The 24,604-nt window shown below is 35.7% G+C and overlaps 1 protein-coding gene across 5 annotated transcripts in view; it reads right to left on the reverse strand.

The window, feature by feature from the left end:
• Positions 1–1,587: 1,587 nt before the first annotated feature.
• Positions 1,588–24,604, reverse strand: part of DBF4 (DBF4-CDC7 kinase regulatory subunit) — a 32,586-nt gene continuing 9,569 nt past the window's right edge. For 2 of the 5 annotated variants that reach the window (XM_007982285.3, XM_007982286.3), the window contains exons 4-12: positions 23,359–23,409; positions 22,855–22,924; positions 22,197–22,273; positions 13,746–13,782; positions 12,921–12,966; positions 9,964–10,092; positions 9,114–9,228; positions 5,519–5,643; positions 1,588–2,739 (exon numbers count right to left, since the gene is read on the reverse strand). In XM_007982285.3, the coding sequence (XP_007980476.1) occupies positions 1,764–2,739; positions 5,519–5,643; positions 9,114–9,228; positions 9,964–10,092; positions 12,921–12,966; positions 13,746–13,782; positions 22,197–22,273; positions 22,855–22,924; positions 23,359–23,409 (1,626 nt within the window). In that variant the 3' untranslated portion in view covers positions 1,588–1,763. Of the gene's footprint in view, positions 2,740–5,518; positions 5,644–9,113; positions 9,229–9,963; positions 10,093–12,920; positions 12,967–13,745; positions 13,783–22,196; positions 22,274–22,854; positions 22,925–23,358; positions 23,410–24,604 lie in introns of those variants that run through there. The other 3 variants (XM_007982287.3, XM_073009146.1, XM_073009148.1) reach the window with 3 other exon arrangements.

Here is a 24,604-nt window from a genome sequence, read left to right on the forward strand (position 1 = left end):
ACAGGAGCGCACCACTATGCCCGGCGAATTTTTTGTAGTTTAGTAGAGACAGGGTTTCGTCATGTTGGCCAGGATGGTCTCGATCTCCTGACCTCGTGATCCGCCTGCCTTGGCCTCTCAAAGTGCTGGGATTACAGGCGTAAGCCACCACACCCAGCCAGACACTGTTACTCTTAAAGTCAAAGGATCATAGAGTGACTTTACATGCCTTTTAGTTATTTGAAAAATTGGGGGAACACTGATAATTGAAGGGAAATAAACCTGCAAATAATTTCCCAAGTTCCATTTAGATTTTTCAAGGGTTGTCTACAAAACCTGGTATTTACACATACATACATGTATTTGTGACAGAAAATGGAATAATTTACAATGGAAACAGGGTTTGCATGTATGCACTGTAAAGACTCTTATTGAGCCTACTTAAGGTACTGGTATGAAAAATACAGGTGTTAAAAAGCCAGTATTCATTGATGCTGTCCAAACAGTCAAATATATGCAGGATAAGCATATGAACTAGTCTTATACTGAGAATCATATATTTCAAAAAAAAATTATGACAACCTAATTTTTAGTGACAATATATTCATGTACTATGCAATAGCACCAACTGAATGTCACTGGTGGTAGGTAGTCTTACTCCTACAAGAACATACTCAAAGGCAAATGCCTCATATCCACAGATTCAAATTGACATTTCTTATATTTGAATTTTCTTTTCTCCAAGTGGTTGTCAGTAAGTGCCAGATCAAGCCAATCCTTGTATATATTCCAAATTCTTGTATATACCACTGTATCTGTAATTCAATGCCATCCTTTTCTTTTTCATCTCCTACCAAATTAGGGGATAATCTTTTTCTTTTTTGAGACAGAGTCTCACTCTGTCACCCAGGCTGGAGTACAGTGGTGCGATCTCGGCTCACTGCAACCTCCACTTCCCAGGTTCAAGCAATTCTCCGCCTTTGGAGGGAACAGCTGGGACTACAACCACATGCCACCTTGCCCAGCTAATTTTCTATATTTTTAGTAGACAGGGTTTCACTATGTTGGCCAGAATGGTCTTGATCTTCTGACCTTGTGATCCACCTGCATTGGCCTCCCAAAGTGCTGGGATTACAGGGGTCAGCCACCAGAGTGTCAACTTTTGAATATTCTCAAAGTTATTTACAAAAGTAAATAATTAAAAATAGCAGACAAATTATATTCCACTTGGTAGCCTGGTTAAGTCTTTCCTTCAAGACTTCTAGCTACCACTACACATAATCTAATTACTGAGCACCAAAATACTAGCATGGTCCACCAGTGACCCTCAAGTGTCAGTATTTCTGATGATTTCCAGAATTCAAACATTGAAATGTATTTTCCCTTTCTGTATGAAATTCAGGTTTTTCAAGGCAAGGTCATCCTATCCTGATAATCTTTTTAAATTTACAATACAACTAGAATATCCAAATGTATAATGCTAAGTTTGATATTCCCCAAATTTCACTTTACTGGTGGTTTTCAGTGACCAAGCAAATTATTATTCACTGTAATTCTCAGGAAACAATTATGAACATATATATTATGTAAAATAAGACCAGTCACAAGTTTATACTGTAATTTTTCTGTAATAGTCATTCAATTCTGTAGAAAACTGCAAACGTTTATTTTTAATATTTACATTTGGTTCTGTAAACAAAGCTGGTAAAAAAAAATTTCCATATTTATAAAAATTTCAAGAATATGATCCTTATCACTTCTGAAAAGTATGCATTTTTTAAAGTCTAAAAGCCAGTAAATGTAGAAGTTGAAGGGGACGAGAAAAACGCTGTTAACAGATTATTTGAATTTTCCTCTTCCCAAATATCTAAAACACTGCATATACCACTGTTTTCCGTGTAGCTTGTGAAACCCAAAAATTCTGATTTCTCTTCACTAGTCTGAAACAAGTCTAGTAAAGATTGTACTGGTGAACTACAAATTCTGTTTTCTTCTTGTGTAATAAATTCAGTTCTTTTATCAAATTCAGCATTTGGTTCCAGATTTTCTTTTCTATTTCTTCCTAATAATATTTTCACTTTTCGATGTATTTTACCAGAAGGTAAACTATCCATATTCTTGATGTCACATTCATTGGGTTCCTCAGGAGGAGTATGGGATGGAGCCTTTGCCTGAACAGTTAGGTGCTCTTGTGAACTGTTTATTGTTATCAGACCAGAATCATGAGTAAATATTGAATGAAGGTCCTTTTCCTTGAGATCCTTTGCTGGAAAAAGCATAATATCTGACTTTTGTTTTGGTTGAGATGCACTATTATCTGTACTGAAATCAGAAACATGTACAGATGCCTTTATGTTACATTTATAGTGATCTGCCCTTAGTTCTTCTAAGTCATTTTCACTTAACGTGTGTTCGGAAATGTCAAGAATGCATTCCTGTTTGTTTCTATGTAGAGGTAGCTGTGTAAAACTCTGTCTTAATACATTTTCAGCTGCACTTAACATGGAACATTTATTAGTCGTTTTCTCATTAAGCCCTCTTAATTCATTTGAAGGGTAGGGGATGGGCTCTGAAATAAACAGAATCTCTTTTTCAGTTTCCTGGGTCTCTTTATACAGGAAATTGTGCTCCATCACCGTTATATCATCTTCCCGGCAATCTTTCTGAGAAATATGTTGGTATTCCACTTTTTCCTTTTGTTCAGTCTTTTTCAGGACATTTGCAGAAACAGGAGAAAGGGATCCAACACTGTATTTTATTCTTTGTCGGAAAAATAAAAGAAAGATATTAAAATAATTGCTATAAAAAATTCCTGAGTAGTTAGAAATTAAATTAGTAAAAACATTATATAATTAACTTAGGAAATTAAGTTAAGAAACCTATTTAACTTAGGAAATTTTACAAAAATACAAACATCTTAACATTTTGCCAAATTAACATGAGCTGTTTTTAAAGTAATACCACTTTTCAGATATAGCTGAAAACTCTAGGGTACCTCTCTTCTCCTCTACATTCCTTGCCTCCCACCCAGAGATAACCAATATCCTGAATTTTGACATTTAAAATTACTTTAATCATGTAAATGAAAGAAAGATGATAGTAAAGGGATCTGAGTCTGCCCCTAATTTTGCTTTCATTATTCTGAACAATTTCATAACTTCTGTGCTTTTATTTACATTAATGCACATTTTACTCATTTTACTTAGAAATGTGGAGAATAAGTATTTACTGAGAAACCTATGGCAAAAACATATATTTTAAATTTATATTTAAGAATATTTAATATCGAAGTGAGCTAGAAACAGTATCTTTATACTTTCAAAGGTGACAAAGTTGTAACTTTTGAGCTTCAAACATATTTGACCTAAAATTATTTTCTTCATGGAGCATCTTGATGTCCCTGAAATGCCAGTTTGTATTAGACCACCCTAAATAATATACCATTAGAGAAAAAGTTAATAGCTCACCAATTACATTTTATGTCCCGCATGTCACAGTGTGAGAAATGATACAATTTTTCCTGCCCCTTCAACCAGAATGTTCTTTTTTGTTTATCTTGTTCATACATTTACTTACAATTCTCTTTGAACAAATAGGCAATAAAAAAATGTAAAAAAAAAAAAAAGAAAACTAGTCTAACCTGGCTTTTAAGTCCAAGATGTTTAGGAGACTTGCCCACAGAAGTAAAATTAGTGCACATAAAAATAAGACCATCAGGGAACAACCAGTACTAGCTCAGAATGTTGCTACAGACAGAATTTTTAAGGAATTATGAGTTCTTAGAGTAGTCCGCATAGGGTTTTTTTTTTTTTTTTTTTTTTTTTGAGACAGAGTCTCTCTGTCAACCAGGCTGGAGTGCAGTGACCTGATCTCAGCTCACTGCAACTTCCACTTCTTAGGTTCAAGTGATTCTTGTGCCTAATCCTCCTAAGTAGTTGGAACTACAGGCATGTGCCACAACTAATTTTTTTTTTTTTCAGTGGAGATGGGCTTTCATCGCGTTGGCTAGGTTGGTCTAGAACTCCTGGCCTCAACTGCTCTGCCCGCTCGGCCTCTCGAAGTTCTGGGACTACAGGTGTGAGACACCCTGCCCAGCCACAGTAGCCCACATAGTTTTAATATTTGGAAATACACCTCCTCTTCAAATCCACATTCAGTCAGTCATGAAACCATTCTGAATGTCACAGAAATATGGGATTTAAGAACTGTTCTACCTGAAGTAAAAAAACTTTCTAATTTTCAGAAGCTGCATCTTGGTATCACATTTCTAATCTTCTTTATGCCTTAAATAAGATTAGTCTAAGAATAAAGACTAACTTAATGAGTTATCACCACCTCTAGGGTATATCCATATGAAAGCAGTTCTTTTTAAGTTTATGGGAATAATCTAATCAGGACAATTTTTGTCTATGTGCAGTTAGTGTACATTGAGCAGTACTGTATTCACACTTAAAAGTTCTGTCGGTACCTTTAGTAAATATATCCATCATAAGGTTTAGGCAAAGATATTTAGTGAAAATACAAAGACCTAAGAGGCAAGTGGAGGCAGGTTTCTTAAAACTCCTTAATATTACCTAAAAGTTCAATAAAACTTTTTAGTCTGAGTAAATGGTAAACTTTATGGTTCTCTAGCCTTCAGTCTATTTTTGTAAATAAAATTGTATCAAAATACAGCCATATCTATTGTACAAAAAAGCTAGTTATTTGTAACATAGATCTATCTGACAGTTCACAAAACCTAAAATATCAACTATCTGGCTCTTTACAGGAAAAGTCTGCCAACTCCTTCTAAACTACAATGTCAAGAATGAGACTATTAGTGGGGTGTAGTGGCACATGGCTGTAATCCCAACTACTCAGGAGGCTGAGGCATGAGAATCTCTTGTGTGTGGGAGGTGGAGGTTGCAGTGAGCCGAGATTACACAACTTCACTCCAGCCTGGGTGACAGAGCGAGACCATCTCAAAATAAAACAAAAAATTTGAAAAAGGAAAAATTTTAGATAAAAATAAAATTTAAAAAGAATGGAACTAAAAGTAGTCTAAGGTAAGGATCTTTGATAGTAGGGAAGAAGGGAAGGGAAGAAGTTACTGGTTTTTAACCATATTTACATCCTGAAAATACATATTCCTTCTAAGAAAATAGAAGGCAAACTGTGTTTATTTTTAGTTTAATAAAATAGTTTAATATTCTAGTATTATTTATTTATTTATTTTTGAGACAGAGTCTCACTGTCACCCAGGCTGGAGTGCAGTGGTGCAATCTTGGCTCACTGCAACCTCTGCCTCCCAGGTTTCAAGTGATTCTTCTGCCTCAGCCTCCTGAGTAGCTGGGATTACAGGCTCACATCACCACACCTGGCTAATTTTTGTAATTTCTTTTAGTAGAGACAGGGTTTCGCCACGTTGGCCAGGCTGGTCTCAAACTCCTGACCTCAGGTGATCCACCTGCCTCACCCTCCCAAAGTGCTGGGATTACAGGCATAAGCCACCACCCCCGGCCTTCTAGAATTTTAAACTTAGGTTGATAAAACTAATTACCTTTTCTTTTTAGGTGTGTCCTTTTCATATTCCACAAAGTCAAAAACTAACTTAGATACAATATCATCAACAACTTGATACTGGTTACTCTGTGCAAAGTTTCTGTGTTGCTCACTTAGAAGGTGCTAAAACAAAATTAAAAACATATATCAAAAAACTGTATTTTAAAACCAAGAGATGCCTTTTAAATTAAGGTTTTCTAACATTCTCATGCCCCTAAAATTAGGTTTCCAATAACTACTCCAAAGATAATACCCTTTACTAGACTTCAAAAGACGTTTAAAATAAAATAAAATAAATAAAATAAAATAAAATAAAGTCACTTTTGAGAAGCCAGTAAAACTACTTTAGTTTTTAGTTTTCAGTGAGAAAAGACAAATACTAATTTGTGTTACAATGGAACTGAAAAGAATGAGCTATATCAGAAAACGAAGACACAGGTTGGGCGCAGTGGCTCATGCCTGTAATCCCAGCACTTTGGGAGGCCGAGGTGGGCGGGTCACCTGAGGTCAGGAGTTTGAAACCAGCTTGGCCAACATGGTGAAACCCTGTTTCTACTAAAAATACAAAAATACAGCTGGGCGTGGTGGCACATGCCTGTATTCCCAGCTACTTGGGAGGCTGAGGCAGGAGAATCATTTGATCCCAGGAGGTGGAGGTTGCAGTGAGCTGAGATGGCACCACTGTACTCAAGCCTGGGCAACAGAGCAAGACTCTGTTGCAAGAAAAAGAAGAGAAAAAAAGAAAAGATATAGACAGAGAGATATAACAGTAACATTTTGGAAAACACGTTTCCCTCTATTACTTTGTCTTCAAGCAATTATTACCAAGTAAGGCAGGGCTTACAGAGTAATAAATGAATGAAATGTAAGTTAACATAAAAGAATCCAGAAAGTAGATTAAACACATGAACCACATTAACTGCTGTGAAGTACTAAAAAAGCCAAGATTCATAATTGAAGAACACATTTGAGAATGAACAACAAAACAAATGATCTCAATTACCCAGTGCTCATAACAGAATATACAGAAGTTACTCTCATTCTTAAGAGCAGTCAAAACCACCAGGCGCAGTGCCTCATGCCTATAGTCCTAGCACTTTGGGAAGCCAATGATGGTGGATCACCTGAGGTCTGGAGTTCAAGACTAGCCTGGCCAACATGGTGAAATCCCGTCTCTACTAAAAATACAAAAATTAGCCAGGCATGGTGGCACATGCTTCTAGTCCCAACTACCAGAGAGGCTCAGGCAGGAGAATCTCTGGAACCCGGGAGGTGGAGGTTACAGTGAGCTGAGATTGCATCATTGCACTCCAGCCTGCGTGACAGAGCAAGACTCCATCTCAAACAAAAACCAAAAAACAAAACAAAAAGAGCGGTCAAAACCAAAAGTAAACAAGTTCACAGCATAGTGAGATAAAATTCACAGCAAACAAAGTTCCTTGGAAATAGGTGGAATCTCCAGCCTAACTTTATTATGTGTCTGTCAGCTGATCAGGAAGGGAATTGTACTTAGAAGCTTGCCTCTAGATGACCACGAAAGAACCTAATTTCTATTTCCCTAGTTTCATGCAATTTTACATTTTGATGATTTGATTACATTTCCAAAAACTAAATTCTCCATTGGTCACAAAAAGCCACAATGTATCCAGGAATATATGTGCATTCCTTCCTTACTTGCAAACTTTACCATTTACAAATTATATATGCCCAGCAATAAAAATAAGCAATTATTAAAATTTAAAAGGAAACATCAAATCTGTAAGCTCAGATTCAGTCTACTAATGTTCTGGGAAGGAAAAATTCCAACTTTTATTTAGTTCTCCTCTAATTTCCATTAAGTTCTTCTTATTCATCCTTACAGTCTTAATTTAAAAGTCACTTGTGTTCAGTTAGGCCTTTTGAGACCCTAATTCTAGGTTAAATAACCTCATTATTTATTCCCATTGCTCTTCATACTTTTGTGAAACTCATCACACTTGCAAATACATATTTTGTATCTACTCTGCCAGACCATAAGGTGCATAAGGGTAGGGATGTCCACCTTATCTGTTGCTTTTTCTCCAGTACTCAAAAATATTTGTTAATTGAATCCCTTGATACAAGTGGAATTGAATCATTACGAAACCTAACATCCAAAAAATATTTCTTTACTCTTAGCAACTAAGAAACATAAATGAAAACTGTAAAAACATGACCTTAAATTTCAATCCCAACCTCTAATCTCAACATCTGCTTTCACTAATTCTCCTTCTTTGTGGAAACCATTGAACAATTTTTTTCATTTTTTAGCCTCGACATTTTCTGAGCACCAAATTAAGCATCCATTCTAGAGTATTTTGTTGCTACACCAGCAAAGTAAATCTTCAGAACCAATCTGTAATTTTAATTTTCAAAATGATTTTCAGGAAGGGGAAATATTTCTGAGAGACTTTAGCTTCTGATTAAAAGCAATTTTAGACTAACCATAGTTTTCTCATTTATTACATAAAAACAAAACAAACAAAAAAAACAAAACACTAATATATTTTGGTTTATAAAACAAACTTCAATTCAGAGTCTGAAGACAGATATGTTCAAGTATTCTTTCCCCTTAACTTTCCCACCATCCTCTACCAAAACCAAACCAAACACTAAAACAAACCTATCTACTACATAAAAAATAATTCAAATAACAGCTGACAATAAGCAATTACTGTGTGCCACTGTCCAAGGTCACACAGCCAGGGAGCCAGGATTCAAACCTGGCAGCCTGAATCCACAGCTCTTGCTCTTTTCATCAGCTTGCAAACTATAATAGTTCCCCCATTTTCATCCTATATACCCTACCCCTTCCAACTCTTCCATTTCTTTCTGCTACCTCAATGGTCTTTACTTCTTTCAATTCTTCTTTTCCCATTATAAATAATAAGCTCACTTTTTAATTGCTAAGGTTCAAAATACTATAGTAACCCTTGACTACCATTTTCACTTACTTGCAACATCCAATCCATTGGCAAATCCTCTTGGTCCCACCTTTAAAACAAACCCACAATCTGACCACGTTTCAGCACTTCTACTACCACTTAGTCTGGACTACCAATATCTATTCCTTGGTCCCATCAATCATTTTAAATTGGGACTTTTGCACTTGCTTATCTCAATATCCAGGTCTTACTACTTCACTTCTCTCAGGTCTCTACTCAAATGTCACCTTATCAGTTAGGTGTTCCTTGTCTAGGCTAAATAGCAACATCTCCATTCCTATGTTCTGTTTTTTCATAGCACTGATCTAATATTTTCTGTATACATTTTTATTACTCTTTTATCCTGTGGTTACCTATCTCCACCCCTACCCCACCCCCACCCTACGGAATATAATCTTCACAAGGGTAAAAAATTAAGTCTGTTTTGTTCAATGCTGTTTGCCCAGAGTAGTGATCAGTAGGTAGTAGATGTTCAGTATTTGTTGAATAAATAAAATTCATTTTCAATACTCATTTCCTCCCTTGAGTTATTAAAATGTAAAATATCTCCATCAGAATAACAAGCTAAAATTTAAAACACAAGTATTAGAGTTTTTGAAACAAGCCCCCAAAATATAAAATCTCATTTACAGTTTCTAGATCTTCATATTTCTGCAAGCAACATTCGCAATATCCTTTTTTCTTCTTCTCTTTCAACTGGAGCTGAATTGAGGTTCCACCATACTTATCGCCATCCGTTTGGATTCTGATGACAGAAATACATGGTAAAAAATTAACTCCTGAACCTAAGGAATAACTTTTAAACTTTATCGTCCTAAACTATCACACACAGAATCTGGTAATTTGCAGAGACTTATATCAGCAAGTACTTTTTTTTTTTTTTTTTTTTTTTTTGAGACGGAGTCTTGCTCTGTAGCCCGGGCTGGAGTGCAGTGGCGCGATCTCGGCTCACTGCAAGCTCCGCCTCCCGGGTTTACGCCATTCTCCTGCCTCAGCTTCCGGAGTAGCTGGGACTACAGGCGCCCGCCACCACGCCCGGCTAATTTTTTTTTGTATTTTTAGTAGAGACGGGGTTTCACTGTGTTAGCCAGGATGGTCTCGATCTTCTGACCTCGTGATCCGCCCGTCTCAGCCTCCCAAAGTGCTGGGATTACAGGCTTGAGCCACTGCGCCCCGCTCAGCAAGTACTTTTAATCATATTTCTTTATACTATATTGAGAAGCAAACTAAAGATTTAATGAATAATCTGGAGAATATTTCAGATAATTCAAGATAAACTACACAGTTTCATTTACAAATATTTTAAGACCCCACCTCCATCTAAACAGATTCAGACTTATACAGAGGGAAAAGTAATCAGAATAGTAATTACAAACACAAACAACCATTATGGCATAAACCAAACTATTTCAAATCTTTACAAAGAAAAGTTGAGATGAAATTCTCAATATTCCTTCTAAAAGTAAAGATTCAAACCAACCTTAGTTTAACCTGAGTTTGCTTTTGCATACTAGATGGCTTGTCTACATCAAATGGACTGCAGGGCTTCTGAATAGAATAATTTATAAAAGGCATATTGGTCAGCTGAAGATAAAACGGCCTATAAAGTCTAAAAGAATAGAAAGACAAATACATGAGCTTCTTTATGATTAAAGAACAAAAGTTTTAAAGTTTTGTATTTCAAAATCATATAATTCAGCTGGAATCTGAAATAAACAACAAATTATTTAGGCTTCCCTTCAAAAAATCAATTTCAGGCCTAATACTTTTAACACTTACACATTTTAAAAATTGTGGTACAATTCAGTTGTATTAAGTATTCACAATTGCTGTGTTACCATCACTGCTACTATCCATCTTTTGTAAGATGACATATTTTCATCTTGCAAAAACTGAAACTCTGTACCCATCAAACAGTAACTTCCCAAATACCCTTTCTCCATATCCCCTGACAACCACCATTCTACTTCTTGTTATCAATTTGACTTATGTAGGTGCTTCATAAGTGGAACCATGCAGTATTTTTCATCTTATTTCATTTAGCATGTGTTAAAAGGTTTATTCATGTTGCATGTATCAGAATTTCCTTCCTTTTTAAGGCTGAATAATATTCCATTGAGTGTGTGTACACACATCTCACATATTTATCCATTAATTTGCTGATGGACTTGGATTACTTTCACTTTTTGGCTGCTGTGGAGTTAATAGTAGCCATCCTAAATAATGTAAAGTGGTATCTCACTGTGGTTTAGATTTGCAATTCCCTAATGATTAGTAATGTTGAGCATCTTTTCATATGCTTATTGGCTATTTGTGTATCATCTCTGGAAAAATGTCTATATTCAGTGCTTTGCCTATTTTTAAAACTGGGTTGTTTTGTTGTTGAGTTGTAATTCTTTATATATTCCAGATATTAACACTCTTATTAGATATATGACTTGTTCAACCTGAGAAAGCTGAAAAAAAAAAAAAATAATATATGACTTGCAGTATCTTCTTCCATTCTTTGGAATGTTATATATCCCTTTAGGCATAGAATTTGTATTTTTGATACAATCCAATTTAATTATTTTATCTTTTGTTATCTGTGTTTTTGGTGTCATACCCAGTAAAGCACTGCAAATCCAATGTCATGAAGCTTTTCCCCTATGTTCTCTCCAAGAGTTTTACCATTTTAGGTCTTTGGTCCATTTTGAGTTAACTTTTGAATATGATGTAAGGTAGGAGCCTAATGCCATTCTTTTGCATGTGTATATCTAGTTTTTGCAATGCTGTTAAAAATGTTGTCCTTTCTGCATTAAATGATCTTCATACCCTTGTTGAAAATCATTTGGCCATATGTGTGATGGTTTATTTCTAGGCTTTCTATTCTATTCCATTGATTTATATGTCTTTATTCTAATACCAAATTGTTCTGATTTCTGTAGCACTACAGTAAGTTTTGAAATCAGGAAGTGAGAGACCTCTTATTTTGTTTTTCTTTTTTTTTTTTTTGAGACGGAGTCTCACTCTGTCCCCCAGGCTGGAGGGTAGTGGCGCGATCTTGGCTCACTGCAAGCTCTGCCTCCAGGGTTCATGCCATTCTCCTGCCTCGGCCTCCTGAGTAGGTGGGACTACAGGCGCCTGTCACCATGCCCAGCTAATATTTTGTATTTTTAGTAGAGATGGGGAATGAGGTTTCACCGTATTAGCCAGGATGGTCTCGATCTGCCCGCCTTGGCCTCCCAAAGTGGTAGGATTACAGGCGTAAGCCACCATGCCCGGCCTTTGTTGTTCTTTTTAATGACTGTCTCAGGTATCCTGCATCTGTTACAATCCCGTATGAATTCTAGGATACATTTTTACTATTTCTGCAAAAACCATCATTGAAATTTTGATAGGTATTGCACTGAATCTGTAGATCACTTTGGGTGGTATTAACATCTTAACAATATTATGTCTTCCAATTCATGAACATGGGCTGTCCTTTCGTATACTAGTGTCTTTTCTAGGCCTCTTTTTGAATTGCACTTTTTTCTTCACAGGAACACATTTCATAAAAAGCAGTTTTCAATATACTTTTGTCACCTCAGTGTGAATACCCAAGAGAATTAACCACACATGTCTAAATTAGTAAGTGGAAAGAAAAAAGAAAGTAATCTAATTCTCTCATGGCAGGCCTATTTATATCTGAGGTCTTCATTAAGATTATCCCACATGGCTGGGCGCAGTGGCTCACGCCTGTAATCCCTGCACTTCGGGAGGCTGAGGCAGGAGGATCACTTGAGGTCAAGAGTTAGAGACTAGCCTGGCGAATATGGTTAAACCTCATCTCTACTAAAAATACAAAAATCAGCTGGGCATGGTGGCGTACACCTGCAATCCCAGCTACTTGGGAGGCTGAGGCAGGAGAACTGCTTGAACCGGGGGTGGGGTGAATGTTGCAGTGAGCCGAGACTGTGCCACTGCACTCTAGCCTGGGTGACAGAGCAAGACTCCATCTCAAAAAATCAAAACAAACAACAACAAAAAGACTACCCTACAGTACTTCAGAGTGAGTTTTGGAAATCAACCATGTGAGATGTTATACTTAAGATTTTCTATTTCTAAATAGCATCTAATAATTTCTTTTTTGCAAATGTAGGTGTAATCTTTCAGTAGTTCTAAATCATTTGGTACTGCATTTAGCCAGAGAATAATTTAAATACTAAAAAATAGTGTCATGATTTTTCTAAACCAGCTATTTCAGGGATATCTACAACATACTGAAACTAAATTTAGTCCTTGAGCATATATGAATTAATGTTACTTTCATTAACTTGTGCCGCAAGCACGTTAGCATAATATAAATCAAACACAAAGGAACCTAACAGTACTAATCGAGCTAGCCTAATTATTTAGGTGATTTTCCCCTTTAGTACTGCACTTAAATCATACAGATTGGACTTAGATACTTACTGGCTCATATCTTCCACCTTTACAAAAGGCTTTTTCAGTCTTCCTGCTTGAGAACATAGAAAACATATTAGATACTTGCAAATCCAGGAAATTTTTTTTTTTAAATAAAACTACTATGGCAAAACAAAACAAAACCCTCCAAACAAAAAACCATGTATCCACTTTAAAGTTTTAAGCCTCATGAGGTACTTCCATTACCACCTCATTTCCAAAAATAACAGAAGCTCTCTCTATATTCTGAGATTCTTAAACTGAATGGAACCCTCAAATGAACAGGATTCAGGAGGGTCATAAATTAGAACAGGAGAAAAACTACACTATTGTTTTCACTAACCTCAAACTGCAATTTAGCATTTCCTCCAATTATAAATGTAGCATCACAGTATTCGCAGTACCTGCGACTTTGATGCTAATAGAAACAGCACAGACTTTCATCAGTTATGAATTGCTTCAGTAGATATCTCACAGCATTGTTTACGCTTATCAATTCAAAATGACAGCAATTAGATTCACTGCTAGAACCTGTTCTGTGTATTAAAAAGCAAGTTATCACTATTTCATAATTAAAAACTATTTTGGTAACTACATTTTAATGTAATTCATTTTCTTGGTAGTCTAGTGATCTTTAAAAGAAACGTTTTAAAAAAACATTATTCTGAGAATGCGGTCCACAGGCTTCACCAAACTTCAACAAGGATCTATGTTCTATAAAGACCAAGAAAGTCGTGAACAAGTCATTTAGAGGGTGGTTTACATGATTTTAGAAGATCTTTTATGATTTTTCAAATGCAAACCAAATACACTTAAAGATATCAAAATACTTACTTCTTGTTTTTTGTGCACCAGTACCAACTCTTTTCCCCTAAAAAAAATATATATATACATAGTGAAAAGATTGGCTTTGAAAGTACAGTTAAAACAGCAACTGCAATTGCTCAATATCTTCAAGATAAAAAAAAAATCATGCCGAAAAGTACTATATCAAAGGATTATTCTTTGTTAAATAAAACTCTTGTTTTTAAATGTTTTACAATACACTCAATAAGTACCTTGCATTCTAGCTATAACTGATCTTGACTTCATAAAAAGAAATCAACCAATAATGAAAAGGTAGTTAATGAAATTTTTTTTTAAAGTCATGTTATTTTTATGCCCTTATTCAGTAAAATATTTGTGTTAGAGTGAATAAAGCAATTAGTCAACATTTATTAGTCTGTCAATTTAGGCAAAGATTCAATATGTCCAAGATGGATAATCAACTCTACTGATTACAACTAGAAGTTCTGGACAACACTGAATAAGCGACCACCTGAAGAATGAAAAGTAAAATAAGCAGGCAGATTGTGGAAGGAAGTCAAAACTGGAACTTTCAGTCATGGAGTTAGCAGCAGTGGCAAAGCCAGCAGCTAAAACTCCTATCTTTCTGGCTGGAAAAACCAGGAATGAGGTTCAAGTGGTCCAAAAATACCAAGAGAATCCCTATATTATTTTCTTTTCTCCCACAGTTCTACCCTGAGGGTGGGTCCCAATAAGGAAGCTGAGATTGTAAAGGCAGAACAAGCTTAAGCTAACACTGAGAAACCCTCACTTTCTGACTAGAAGACCTGGGAAAGAGGCCACTGTGAGCTAGAGATTGATTCATGAAAAGAGCAAGTTAGAGAAAGCGATCTCTAATTCCCTGTATAAATCCATGCAAGTGCAGGGCTTACCTCCAAGTTGCACATGCTAAGGAGAGACTCAACACAGCATAGCAAAGGCTTTGAAAATTGAAACTGAGATTAATTAGATCCACCCCACCCACAATAATCAAGACAGAACAGTCTGAACAAAACTGGGATAACTGTCTGCTAAAACAATGGCAGAAACAAAATCAGCATTCTCCAGACTATTAGAATAGATATAGAGCCGACACAATATTTAGAATGTCCAGTATACAGTCAAAACTTAAATTTGACATGTAAAAAACCAGAAAAAACATTATCAATTTTTGAGAGAAAAGGAAAATCAGATGCCAACCCCAATATGATCCTGATACTGTAATTATCAGAAAAAGACTTTAAAAGTAAAGGTAAACACACTTAAGATGAATGGAAAGAGACAAGTTCTCAGCAGAAAAACTACAAATAAGAACCAAACAGAAATAATAGGACTGAAAAATATACTATCTGAGTGAGATACAAAATTCACTGGATAGGCTCAATAGCAGAACATAGATGACACAATTAAGTATTAGTGAACTTCAGACAAATTAATAGAAATCTCCAATTGTAAGAAAAGAGGAAACAAAAAAGACTAAGAAAAAAAGGAACAGAGCCACAGGGACCTATGGAATAACATCAAGATGTCTAACTTTATTGTCAACTGGAATGGTGGAAAAAGAGGGGAGAGTTTGGTGAAGAAAAAAAATTAACAAAGTAATAGCTGAAAACTTTCCAATCATTAAGTCCTAAAACTAAACCTGGTCTTACCGTAAGAAGCAGCAATCATACTCTTTGGTTATTTACCCAAATGAGTTGACAACATGTCCACAAAAAAACCTGCACATGGATATCTATATTAGCTTTTATGCAATATTGTGAAATATTGTGAAAATTTACACAATCAATAAGCTCAGTGAACCAAGTGTAGGCACAATCGAACTTCTGAAACCAAAGATAAAGAAAAAAAAAGTCTTAAAAGCAGCCAGAGAAAAATGATACAGTACGTATAAGTGAACACCAATTTGAATGACCACAGATTTCTCATCAGAATCCATGGAGACCAGAAGACAGTTTTAGGATTGGAGTAAGGTGCTGAGATAAAGAACTTTCAATTCATTATTCTTTTTCCAGTAAAGACATGATCACATGAAGGATATCTAAGAGAATTCCTTGTGCCATCAGATTTGCTCTAAAACATGCTAAAGTAAGTTCTTCAGGCTAAAGGGATATATCTGAAGAAAACCTGTAATTTCAGGAAGGAAGAGTAATGGAAAGGTTAACATCTGGGTTAACAGGACCATTTTTCTCCTGTTACTTTCTTTAAAACGCAACTTTTTCTTTTTTTTCCCCAGAGACAGGGTCTTGCTCTGTCGCAAGCAGTGGCGTGTTCTCGCATCACTGCAACCTCCGCCTCTCGGGCTCAGGCCATCATGCCACCTCAGCCTCCTAAGCAGGTGGGACTACAGGCACATGCCACCATGCCTGGCTAATTTTTATATATTTTTTTGTAGAGATGGGGTTATGCCATGTTGCCCAGGCTGGTCTTGAACTTCTGAGCTAAAGTGATCCACCCACCTTGCCCTCCCAAAGTGCTGGGATTACAGGTGTGAGCCACCAGGCCCAACCTTAAAATATGACTTTTTCAAGCAAAAAGTTTAACATTGTCTGGTGACATTTTCATTATAAGAAGATGTAATACACATTAGGACACAAAGGTTGGTGCGAAAGGTAAAATGGCTTGAATATTTTAAGGCTTCTACATCTTATTTGAAGAAGGTAAATGTTAATTCAAGATAGACTGCGAAAGGTTATGCATGTATATCGTAAATCCTATAGCAGCACTAAAATAAAACAACAAAAATGAAGAGAGTTAAAAAGCTGGCAGATCAATCTGAAAGAAGGCAGGAAAGGAGGAAACAGAGGAATAAAATACAAAGGGCATCAACAGAAAACTAACAGTAAGCTGGCAGACCTAAATCCATTATCAATAATTACATTAAGTATAAATCACTTAAACTACCAATTAAAAGACAGATTGCCAAATTTGATGAAAAAGACAACATCTGCAAGAAGTCCATTTTAAATATGCAAAAGACTGCAAAAAGTACTATGTAAATACTAACAAAAATAAAGCCAGAATGGCCTACATCAGAGAGCAGACTTCAGAACAAGAATTAACAAAGACAAAAGAGAGAGCATTATAGAGGATAAAAGGGTCAATTCACCAGGAAGACGTAAGAATATTATGTGTACATATCCAACAACAGGCTTCAAAATGACTCAAAACTGTACTAGAATTAAAAGGAAAACTAGACAAATCCACAATTTTACTTGGTAATTTCAATATCCCTCTCAGTAGTGGACAGAACAAGGCGTGAGCAACATTTCTGTATCCTGGATACAGAAGACATGAGCAACGCTATCACTCAAGCTGATCTAACTGACATGTAAACAGTACCCAACCACAGCAGAATATACATCTTTTTCAAGTTCTTCTTTACCAAGATAGACTATATTCTGGGTAACTCTGATAAATTTTTTAAAACGAATAATAAAAAGCACGTTATATAGCCATAACAGAATTAAAATAGAAATCAGTAACAGAAAGATAGCTGAAAAATTCCTATTTGGAAACAAATAAAATTCCAAGTAACCCCACAGGACAATGAGTAAGTCACAAGAGAAATTTTAAAATATTTTTAATTGAATAAAGATGAAAATCCAACCTATCAGCAACAGGAACTCTCATTCATCGCTGGTGGGAATGCAAAACGGTACAACAATTTTGGAAGACAGTTTGGCACATTATAACAAAACTAAATCTGGTCTTACCATAAGAAGCAGCAATCATACTCTTTGGTTATTTACCCAAATGAGTTGACAACATATCCACAAAAAAACCTGCACATGGATATCTATATTAGCTTTATGCAAAACTGCCAGAACTTGGAAGCAACCAAGATGTCCTTTAGTAGGTAAATGGATAAACTGTGGTGCATACAGAAAATGAAATATTACTCAGATTTTAAAAAGTTGTCAAGCCATGAAAAGACATGGAGGAACCTTAATTGAATATTACCAAGTGAAAGAAGTCAATCAAAAAAGGAAACACACTGTATGATTCCAATTACATGACACTGTGGAAAAGGCAAAACCATGGTGAATGTAAAAGCATCAGTAGTTATCTGGGGTTTAAGGGAATGGGGGAATAAACATGAAAGATTTTTTGGGCAGTGGAAACATTCTGTATGATACTATAATGATAGATACAACTCATAACCACACTTGTCAAAACTCATAGAATGTACAACACCAAGAGTAAGCCAAAATGTGAACTATGAACTGTGGATGATGATGATGTGTCAATGTTAAGTTCATTGATTACAACAAATGTACCACTCTGGTGTGGGATGTTAGGGCAAGGGGTATGTAAAACATCTCTGTACCTTTCATTCAATTTTACTGGGAACCAAAAACTTCTCTAAAAAAATAAAGTCTATTAAAAAAAATCCAATGTAAAATGTGTGGGATGCAGCTAAAGGAAAGCTTAAAGAAAATTTATAGCATTAAAATAAAAGAAAGGTCTCAAATCAATGATTCAAGCTTTTTACCTAAGAAACTGCAAATAGAAATAAAAACCTAAAATAGGCAGAAGAAAAGAGGTAAGAGTGGAAATCAATAAAACTGAAAACAGAAAACTACACACACAAAAAATCAATGCCACTAAAGGCTGTTTCCTTGAAAACATTAATAACTGGTAAAACTTTAGCCAGACTGACTAAGAAAAAAAGGAATAGACACAAAATAGCATTATCAGGAATGGAAGAGGGGACATTATTACAGTTCCCATAGACATTACAAAGTTAATAAGGGAGTATTACGAACAACTCTTTGCCCATCAATTTGACAACCAAGAAAAAAAGGACAAATTCCTTGAAAAACAGACTAACAACATGCACTGAAGAGAAAATAACCTGAATTGTCCTGTATCTAATGAATAAATTGAATTCATAGTTAAGAATCTTCCAACAAAGAAAAACTTCAGGGCTAGATAGCCTTGCTAGTAAATTCTACCAAACATTTAAATAAATAAAAACAATTCTATAAAAACTTCTCTAGAAAATAGAAACAGGAACACATATCAGTATCTTATGAAAATAGGATTAAACATCCCACCTAACAAAGACATCAAAGAAAATGACCAATATTCCTCCTGCATATGTATGTAAAAAATGACAAAAAAGTTTTGAGTAAACAAACAAACAAAAAAAGAACAAAAAGTCCAAACCTCAAAGCACTTTAAATAAAGCAGTGAGCAAAATACATTTATCGAATTATCACATTTTAAATAAGATACATACTAACAACATTTATGAGAACCTAATAAACATTTTGAAATTTATACATGTCCATTCAAGACTCTTAAATGTAATTTCACTAAAAGGTTTTGTTTTAGTACTTGGCAAACTAAAAATTTTCCGGAAACATTCCTGTCTTATATACCAAAATAAAAATTTCCAGTATGAGAATCAATTCAACCAGATACAGATTCTGGACTATCAAGATATTTGGTATTTTTATCGTTTTTATTTTAGAAGAAAGATTAAGATCTGTTTCATAGCTATTTTATCTTCTCTGTTTTATGGGGGCTACTACTACATGGCACATAGCAGGCATTTAATATATGTTACTACTGAAGGAATGATGAGGACTAAACTTGGTCTTTATGATGTTAATAATCTAGTAAATACTAGATTCAAGACAGTGACTAGGCACTGAAACCAATTAAGTATCTTTCAAATCTTCCCCTCCCCTACTGTTATTGCCTTAAGCCAGGCCTTGAACATTTCTCAGGATCACTGACATGACATCCATCCATCCATCCATCCATCCAATCCATCCAATCCAGCCAGCCAGCCAGCCAGCCAGCCATCCATCCATCCCTCCATTTATTTAGAGATGGAGTTTTCTATCTATCTATCTATCTATCTATCTATCTATCTATCTATCTATCTATCTACCTACCTACCTACCTACCTACCTACCTACCTGTCTGTCTGTCTGTCTGTCTATCTATTTATTTAGAGACGGAGTTTCACTCTGTCCCCCAGGCTGGACTGCAGTGGGGTGATCTCGGCTCACTGCTATGGAGTCTCACTCTGTCACTCAGGCTGGACTGCAGTGGAGTGATCTCGGCTCACTGCTATGGAGTCTCACTCTGTCACCCAGGCTGGACTGCAGTAGGGTGATCTTGGCTCACTGCTACCTCTGCCTCCCAGGTTCAAGTGATTCTCCTGTCACAGCCTTCCAAGTAGCTGGGATTACAGGCATGCACCACCACATCTGGCATATTTGTATTTTTAGTAGAGATGGGGGTTTCACCATGTTGGTCATACTGGTATCCTGACCTCATGGGATCTGCCCACCTTGGCCTCCCAAAGTGCTGGGATTAGAGGCCAAGCCACCATGCTCAACCCCCAAAATGCTTTTTAAACTGCAAACTGTGACCTATCAGTAGGCTATAAAGTCAATTCAGAGAGTTGTGATCAATATTTTTAAGAAATGAAAATACCACAGAAATACTAATATCCATCACATTAAGAAGGGTAACTATTGTTCTATGAAACTTATTTCAGATATATATACACATATATATGAAGACAGACACAATTTGTGTATTCACAGAGTTCATAAAGGTCGTTATGAGTTTACATTTTTTAAAACATTTACTTCTATATACAATCCAAACAATCTGCTAAGTGTGGTAGAGATAATTTATATGCCATTTAGCTCAGTCCAATATAAGAATAGCCACTTACATTTTGTGAAAATTTGGAAATAGTCATTTAAATTTTTAGCCCATAAATAAGACAATATTGATAGTTTTATTTAAATACTACTTTGTTGCTTTCTGCAAATTATTCTAATATAAATGCGAATTTATTAAAAATGTGAAATACATAGAAACTTTATGAATCCTTATACAAGGCATGCATATACCAAGTGGTCATCTTGTAAAATGTATTCAGTAAAAAATGAGGGTTGGGGGTGGTGGCTCATGGCTGTAATCTCAGCACTTTGGGAGGCTGAAGCAGGTGGATAGCTTGAGCTCAGGAGTTGAGACCAGCCTGGGCAACATAGCGAAACTCCGTCTACAAAAAATACAAAAACTAGCCAGGTATGGTGGCTCATGCCTGTAGTCCCAGCTACTTGGGAAGCTGAGGTGGGAGGATCGCTTGAGCCCGGGAGGAGGAGGTTGAAGTGAGCTGAGATGGCACCACTGCACTCCAGCCTGTGTGACAGACGGGGAGGGACTGCCTCAAAAAAAAAAAACAAAACACAAAAAAAACAAAAGACAAGTGTTTAACAGTTCAAAAGCCATTTTCCAATCTTGCCAAATAATTCATTCTTTACTGTCAACTAGAAGATCTTTCCAAAATGACTATCCAATCAGGTTACTCTATAATCTTCCAAAGCCTCCAAGATAAAAATCTAACTCCTTTATATAGTGCAAGGTACTTTATAATCTCAACAGGCTGGTTTTTCCAGCTTTATCTTTTGTCACTGGCACACTCAACAATCAGGCTGTATTATGCTATACAAGATTTCTAAAACATGCCATCCCGCTATGGCTTCATGTCTTTATATACACTCTCTTATCAGTTCATTATTTTTAGATCCCTGTCATTTAAGTATTGAACAGAGGAAAAGCAGGCCACAAAAGAATGGTCTGAGAAACATGAAGAGACCAGGAGAAAGCTAAGAGATGATATTTCAGAAGAGAATAGAAAAGTTTAAGGAAGAAATGGACAACACTTGAGAAACCAGTATGACTGGGTTTAAAAAGTGTCAAAATGATTTGGAAAACTGGTCAGAAGTTTTATACCTTGTAGGTTGAAAAATGAATAGGAAGTATAAAAGTAGAGATCTGAGAACTTTGGATGAGGAAATATAAGGATTAGATAATAGGTAGGTGGGGATGTGGGATCAAGGGAGGTTTCACTGTATTTGTTGTAAAGGATGGAAAAAGCCTGAATCTGTATAGATGCTTCAAAGAAGCAACAAGAAAAATGAAAGCGACTGAAGATAATGGGAACATTAGGTTTAACAGAATGTTAACAACCAATGTGGTTGCTTAACAAGTCTTTCAAGGTCAGGCCAGTTAGCCATGCTAAAGCAAGATTTTGTTATACCACCATCCAGAGCAGTTGAAAAGGATAGTACATATTTATATTCCAAAAAGAAGTACATTACTTACATTAGGAACATTTACACAATAGGCTGATTTTAGTGTTTTTCTACAGAATAAAAGTACCTGTTACAAAACAGTAGTAACAAAAGGGGGCTGAGGAAGTGACCTATACCACTATTCCAGGAACAACTTTTACCTGGTGAGTACAACCCTGAAGTTAAATTGACACACGATTTATCTGAATAACAGAAACAGGCACATCATACACAGGCTTGCCCCTAGGATATTTTCTACTTGGGAGGAAAAATCTGCAAATAAATAAATAAATAAACCAAGCTTGGTCACTTTAAAAAATTACTTTAAAAATTAAAAAAGAAGACATACCCCATCTCTTACTGAAGTACTTGATTTCTTGAGTAAATACAACTCTTTTTTCTTTTGTTCAATGTAGTATCTAATGTCTTTATTAAAAGAAAGGTTTTAAGATTAGCAATTTTACTCTTCGAGTTAAACAGTGATATTTTCTTGTAGTTAAATTAGATAAAGAAATTACAATTATATGTATCCCTTATGGTATGGTCTGAATGTTTGTCTCCCCTAAATCTCATGTTGAAATTTAATCCCCAATGGGACAGTATTTACTGAGAGGTGGGGCCTTTAAGAGGGGATTAATGGATTAATGGGTTATCATGGGAGTGGACCTGATGTCTTTATAAGAAGAAGAAGAGAGACCTGAGCTGGCATGCTCAGCCCCTCACCATGTGATACTCTGTGCTGCCTCAAGACTCTGCAGAGTCTCCACCAGCAAGAAGGCCCTCACCAGATGCAGCCCTATGACCTTGGACTTCTTAGTCTCCGTAACTGTAAGAAATAAATTCCTTTTCTTTGTACATTACCCAGTTTCAGGTATTCTGTTATAAGCAATAGGGAACAGATTAAGACATCCTTGCTATCAAAATTTTACTATGTAAAATCAGGAACCAAAGGACAGACATGGACACTTACAACAAATATTGTCCAAAAACAATTATAAAAGTCTTACCATCAATATGAAGAATTTTTACTCCCCATGACAAGGCATTTGATAATATACTATTTGAAGGAATAAAATCCTGTAAAAAAAAGTTGTACAGTTGTTCTAGGAAATTATTTAAAATGAGCTAAATTTTAATAAAAATTCAATTATTTGAAGCTTAATGTCACTAAGGTGGTTATTTGTAACAGACCCTATAGAGTTACAATAGCCAGGACATCAAGATTTTCTATAGAATTTCTAAAATCAATCCCACTTTATACCCACGTTCTTAATAATTTAATGAAAACTATAAGGCAAGTTTTAAGTTTCCAGTAATATTTTAAAAGGCCACAAGATGGCAATGTTTCTACACGAAAAGTTAAGTTCTGTACTTTGTAAAACAAAATATATGCTGAGATTCAGGCTTTTGCCTAAAAATGTGGAAAGGAAAATTTCAAGAATATCTGAAATTTCCAGTGGAGTTTTTAATAACAAAACGTTACAATGTGAATCTTTACAGTTCCTACTTACATGGTCCTTGATAGCTTTTTCAACTAATAATTTTCCTCTGCTTAAACACACCTATAAAAAGACCAGAAAATTTTAAAACATAGTGCTTAACTGGAGAACAGGTTAAAAAGGTAAAGCAGCTAAGAAAAGAGAACTTTCGGGTCTCATATTTAAAAGTTTCCTTTTTGGGATGACCTCTTTGGTTTTGTAGTAATTCTATTCAACATGAAAAATAAAATAGCTAGGTTTCACTGGAATTCTTTACAATTAATTGGTTTACATTTTAGTTCCTATTAAATCAAAGATTTAAGAAAAACAATAAATTTTATATACTGTTTTTATGCTATTTTACCCTTTTTTTTTGGAGACAAAGTCTCGCTGTGTTGCCCAAGCCAGAGTGCAATGGCGTTATCTCAGCTCACTACAACCTCTGCCTCCCGGGTTCAAGTAATTCTCCTGCCTCAGGCTCCCAAGTATCTGCGACTACAGGCAAGCATCATCATGCCCAGCTAATTTTTGTATTTTTTTTTAAGTAGAGATGGGGTTTCACTATGTTGGTCAGGCTGGTCTTGAACCCCTGACCTCATGATCCAGCTACCTCAGCCTCCCAAAGTGCTGGGATTACAGGCGTGAGCCACCGTGCCCAGCTGTTACTTCACTTTTCAAATAAACTACTAGGAAAATCAGTTGAAATGCCATCAGCAACAATTATTTTGGAATTGCTAGTGTATTGTCTCCTTGCTCCAAAAAAGCATTAACTCAGAGAATGCATGGTCCTTCCTCGATCTCTTTTCCATTCTTTCTTCTGTTTTCTTCTATGTATTATAACTCTTTTTTCAAGTGATATCTCTTTTGTGACTCATTTTTTCTGTTTTCTCCTCATTTCCCCTAATTTTCAAATGGCTATAACAGGTAAGTCGAGGAGGATATTTTAAAATCATAATTTAATTACACTTCAACCTAAAAACTGAGATAAACATTTTATCTCTCATTTGATCTTATCCCATCTCACACCCAATTAAATCAATTTAATTTGTCCTTCCTTGCATCTTTCAATTTATTGGCCATGGAGTGGTAGGGATGAGATTTCAATAATTCTAGAATAGGGGCTGGCAACCTTTTTATGCAAAGGACCAGAGAGTAAACATTGTAAGCTTTGTTGGCCATATGGTCTCTACAACTACTATTCAATTTTGCCTAAAACACAAAAGCAACTACAAATTATACCTAAACAAACAGGTATGGCTGTGTTCCAATAAAACATTAT

This window comes from Chlorocebus sabaeus, chromosome 21, assembly GCF_047675955.1.
Source record: "Chlorocebus sabaeus isolate Y175 chromosome 21, mChlSab1.0.hap1, whole genome shotgun sequence".
NCBI lineage: Eukaryota > Metazoa > Chordata > Mammalia > Primates > Cercopithecidae > Chlorocebus > Chlorocebus sabaeus.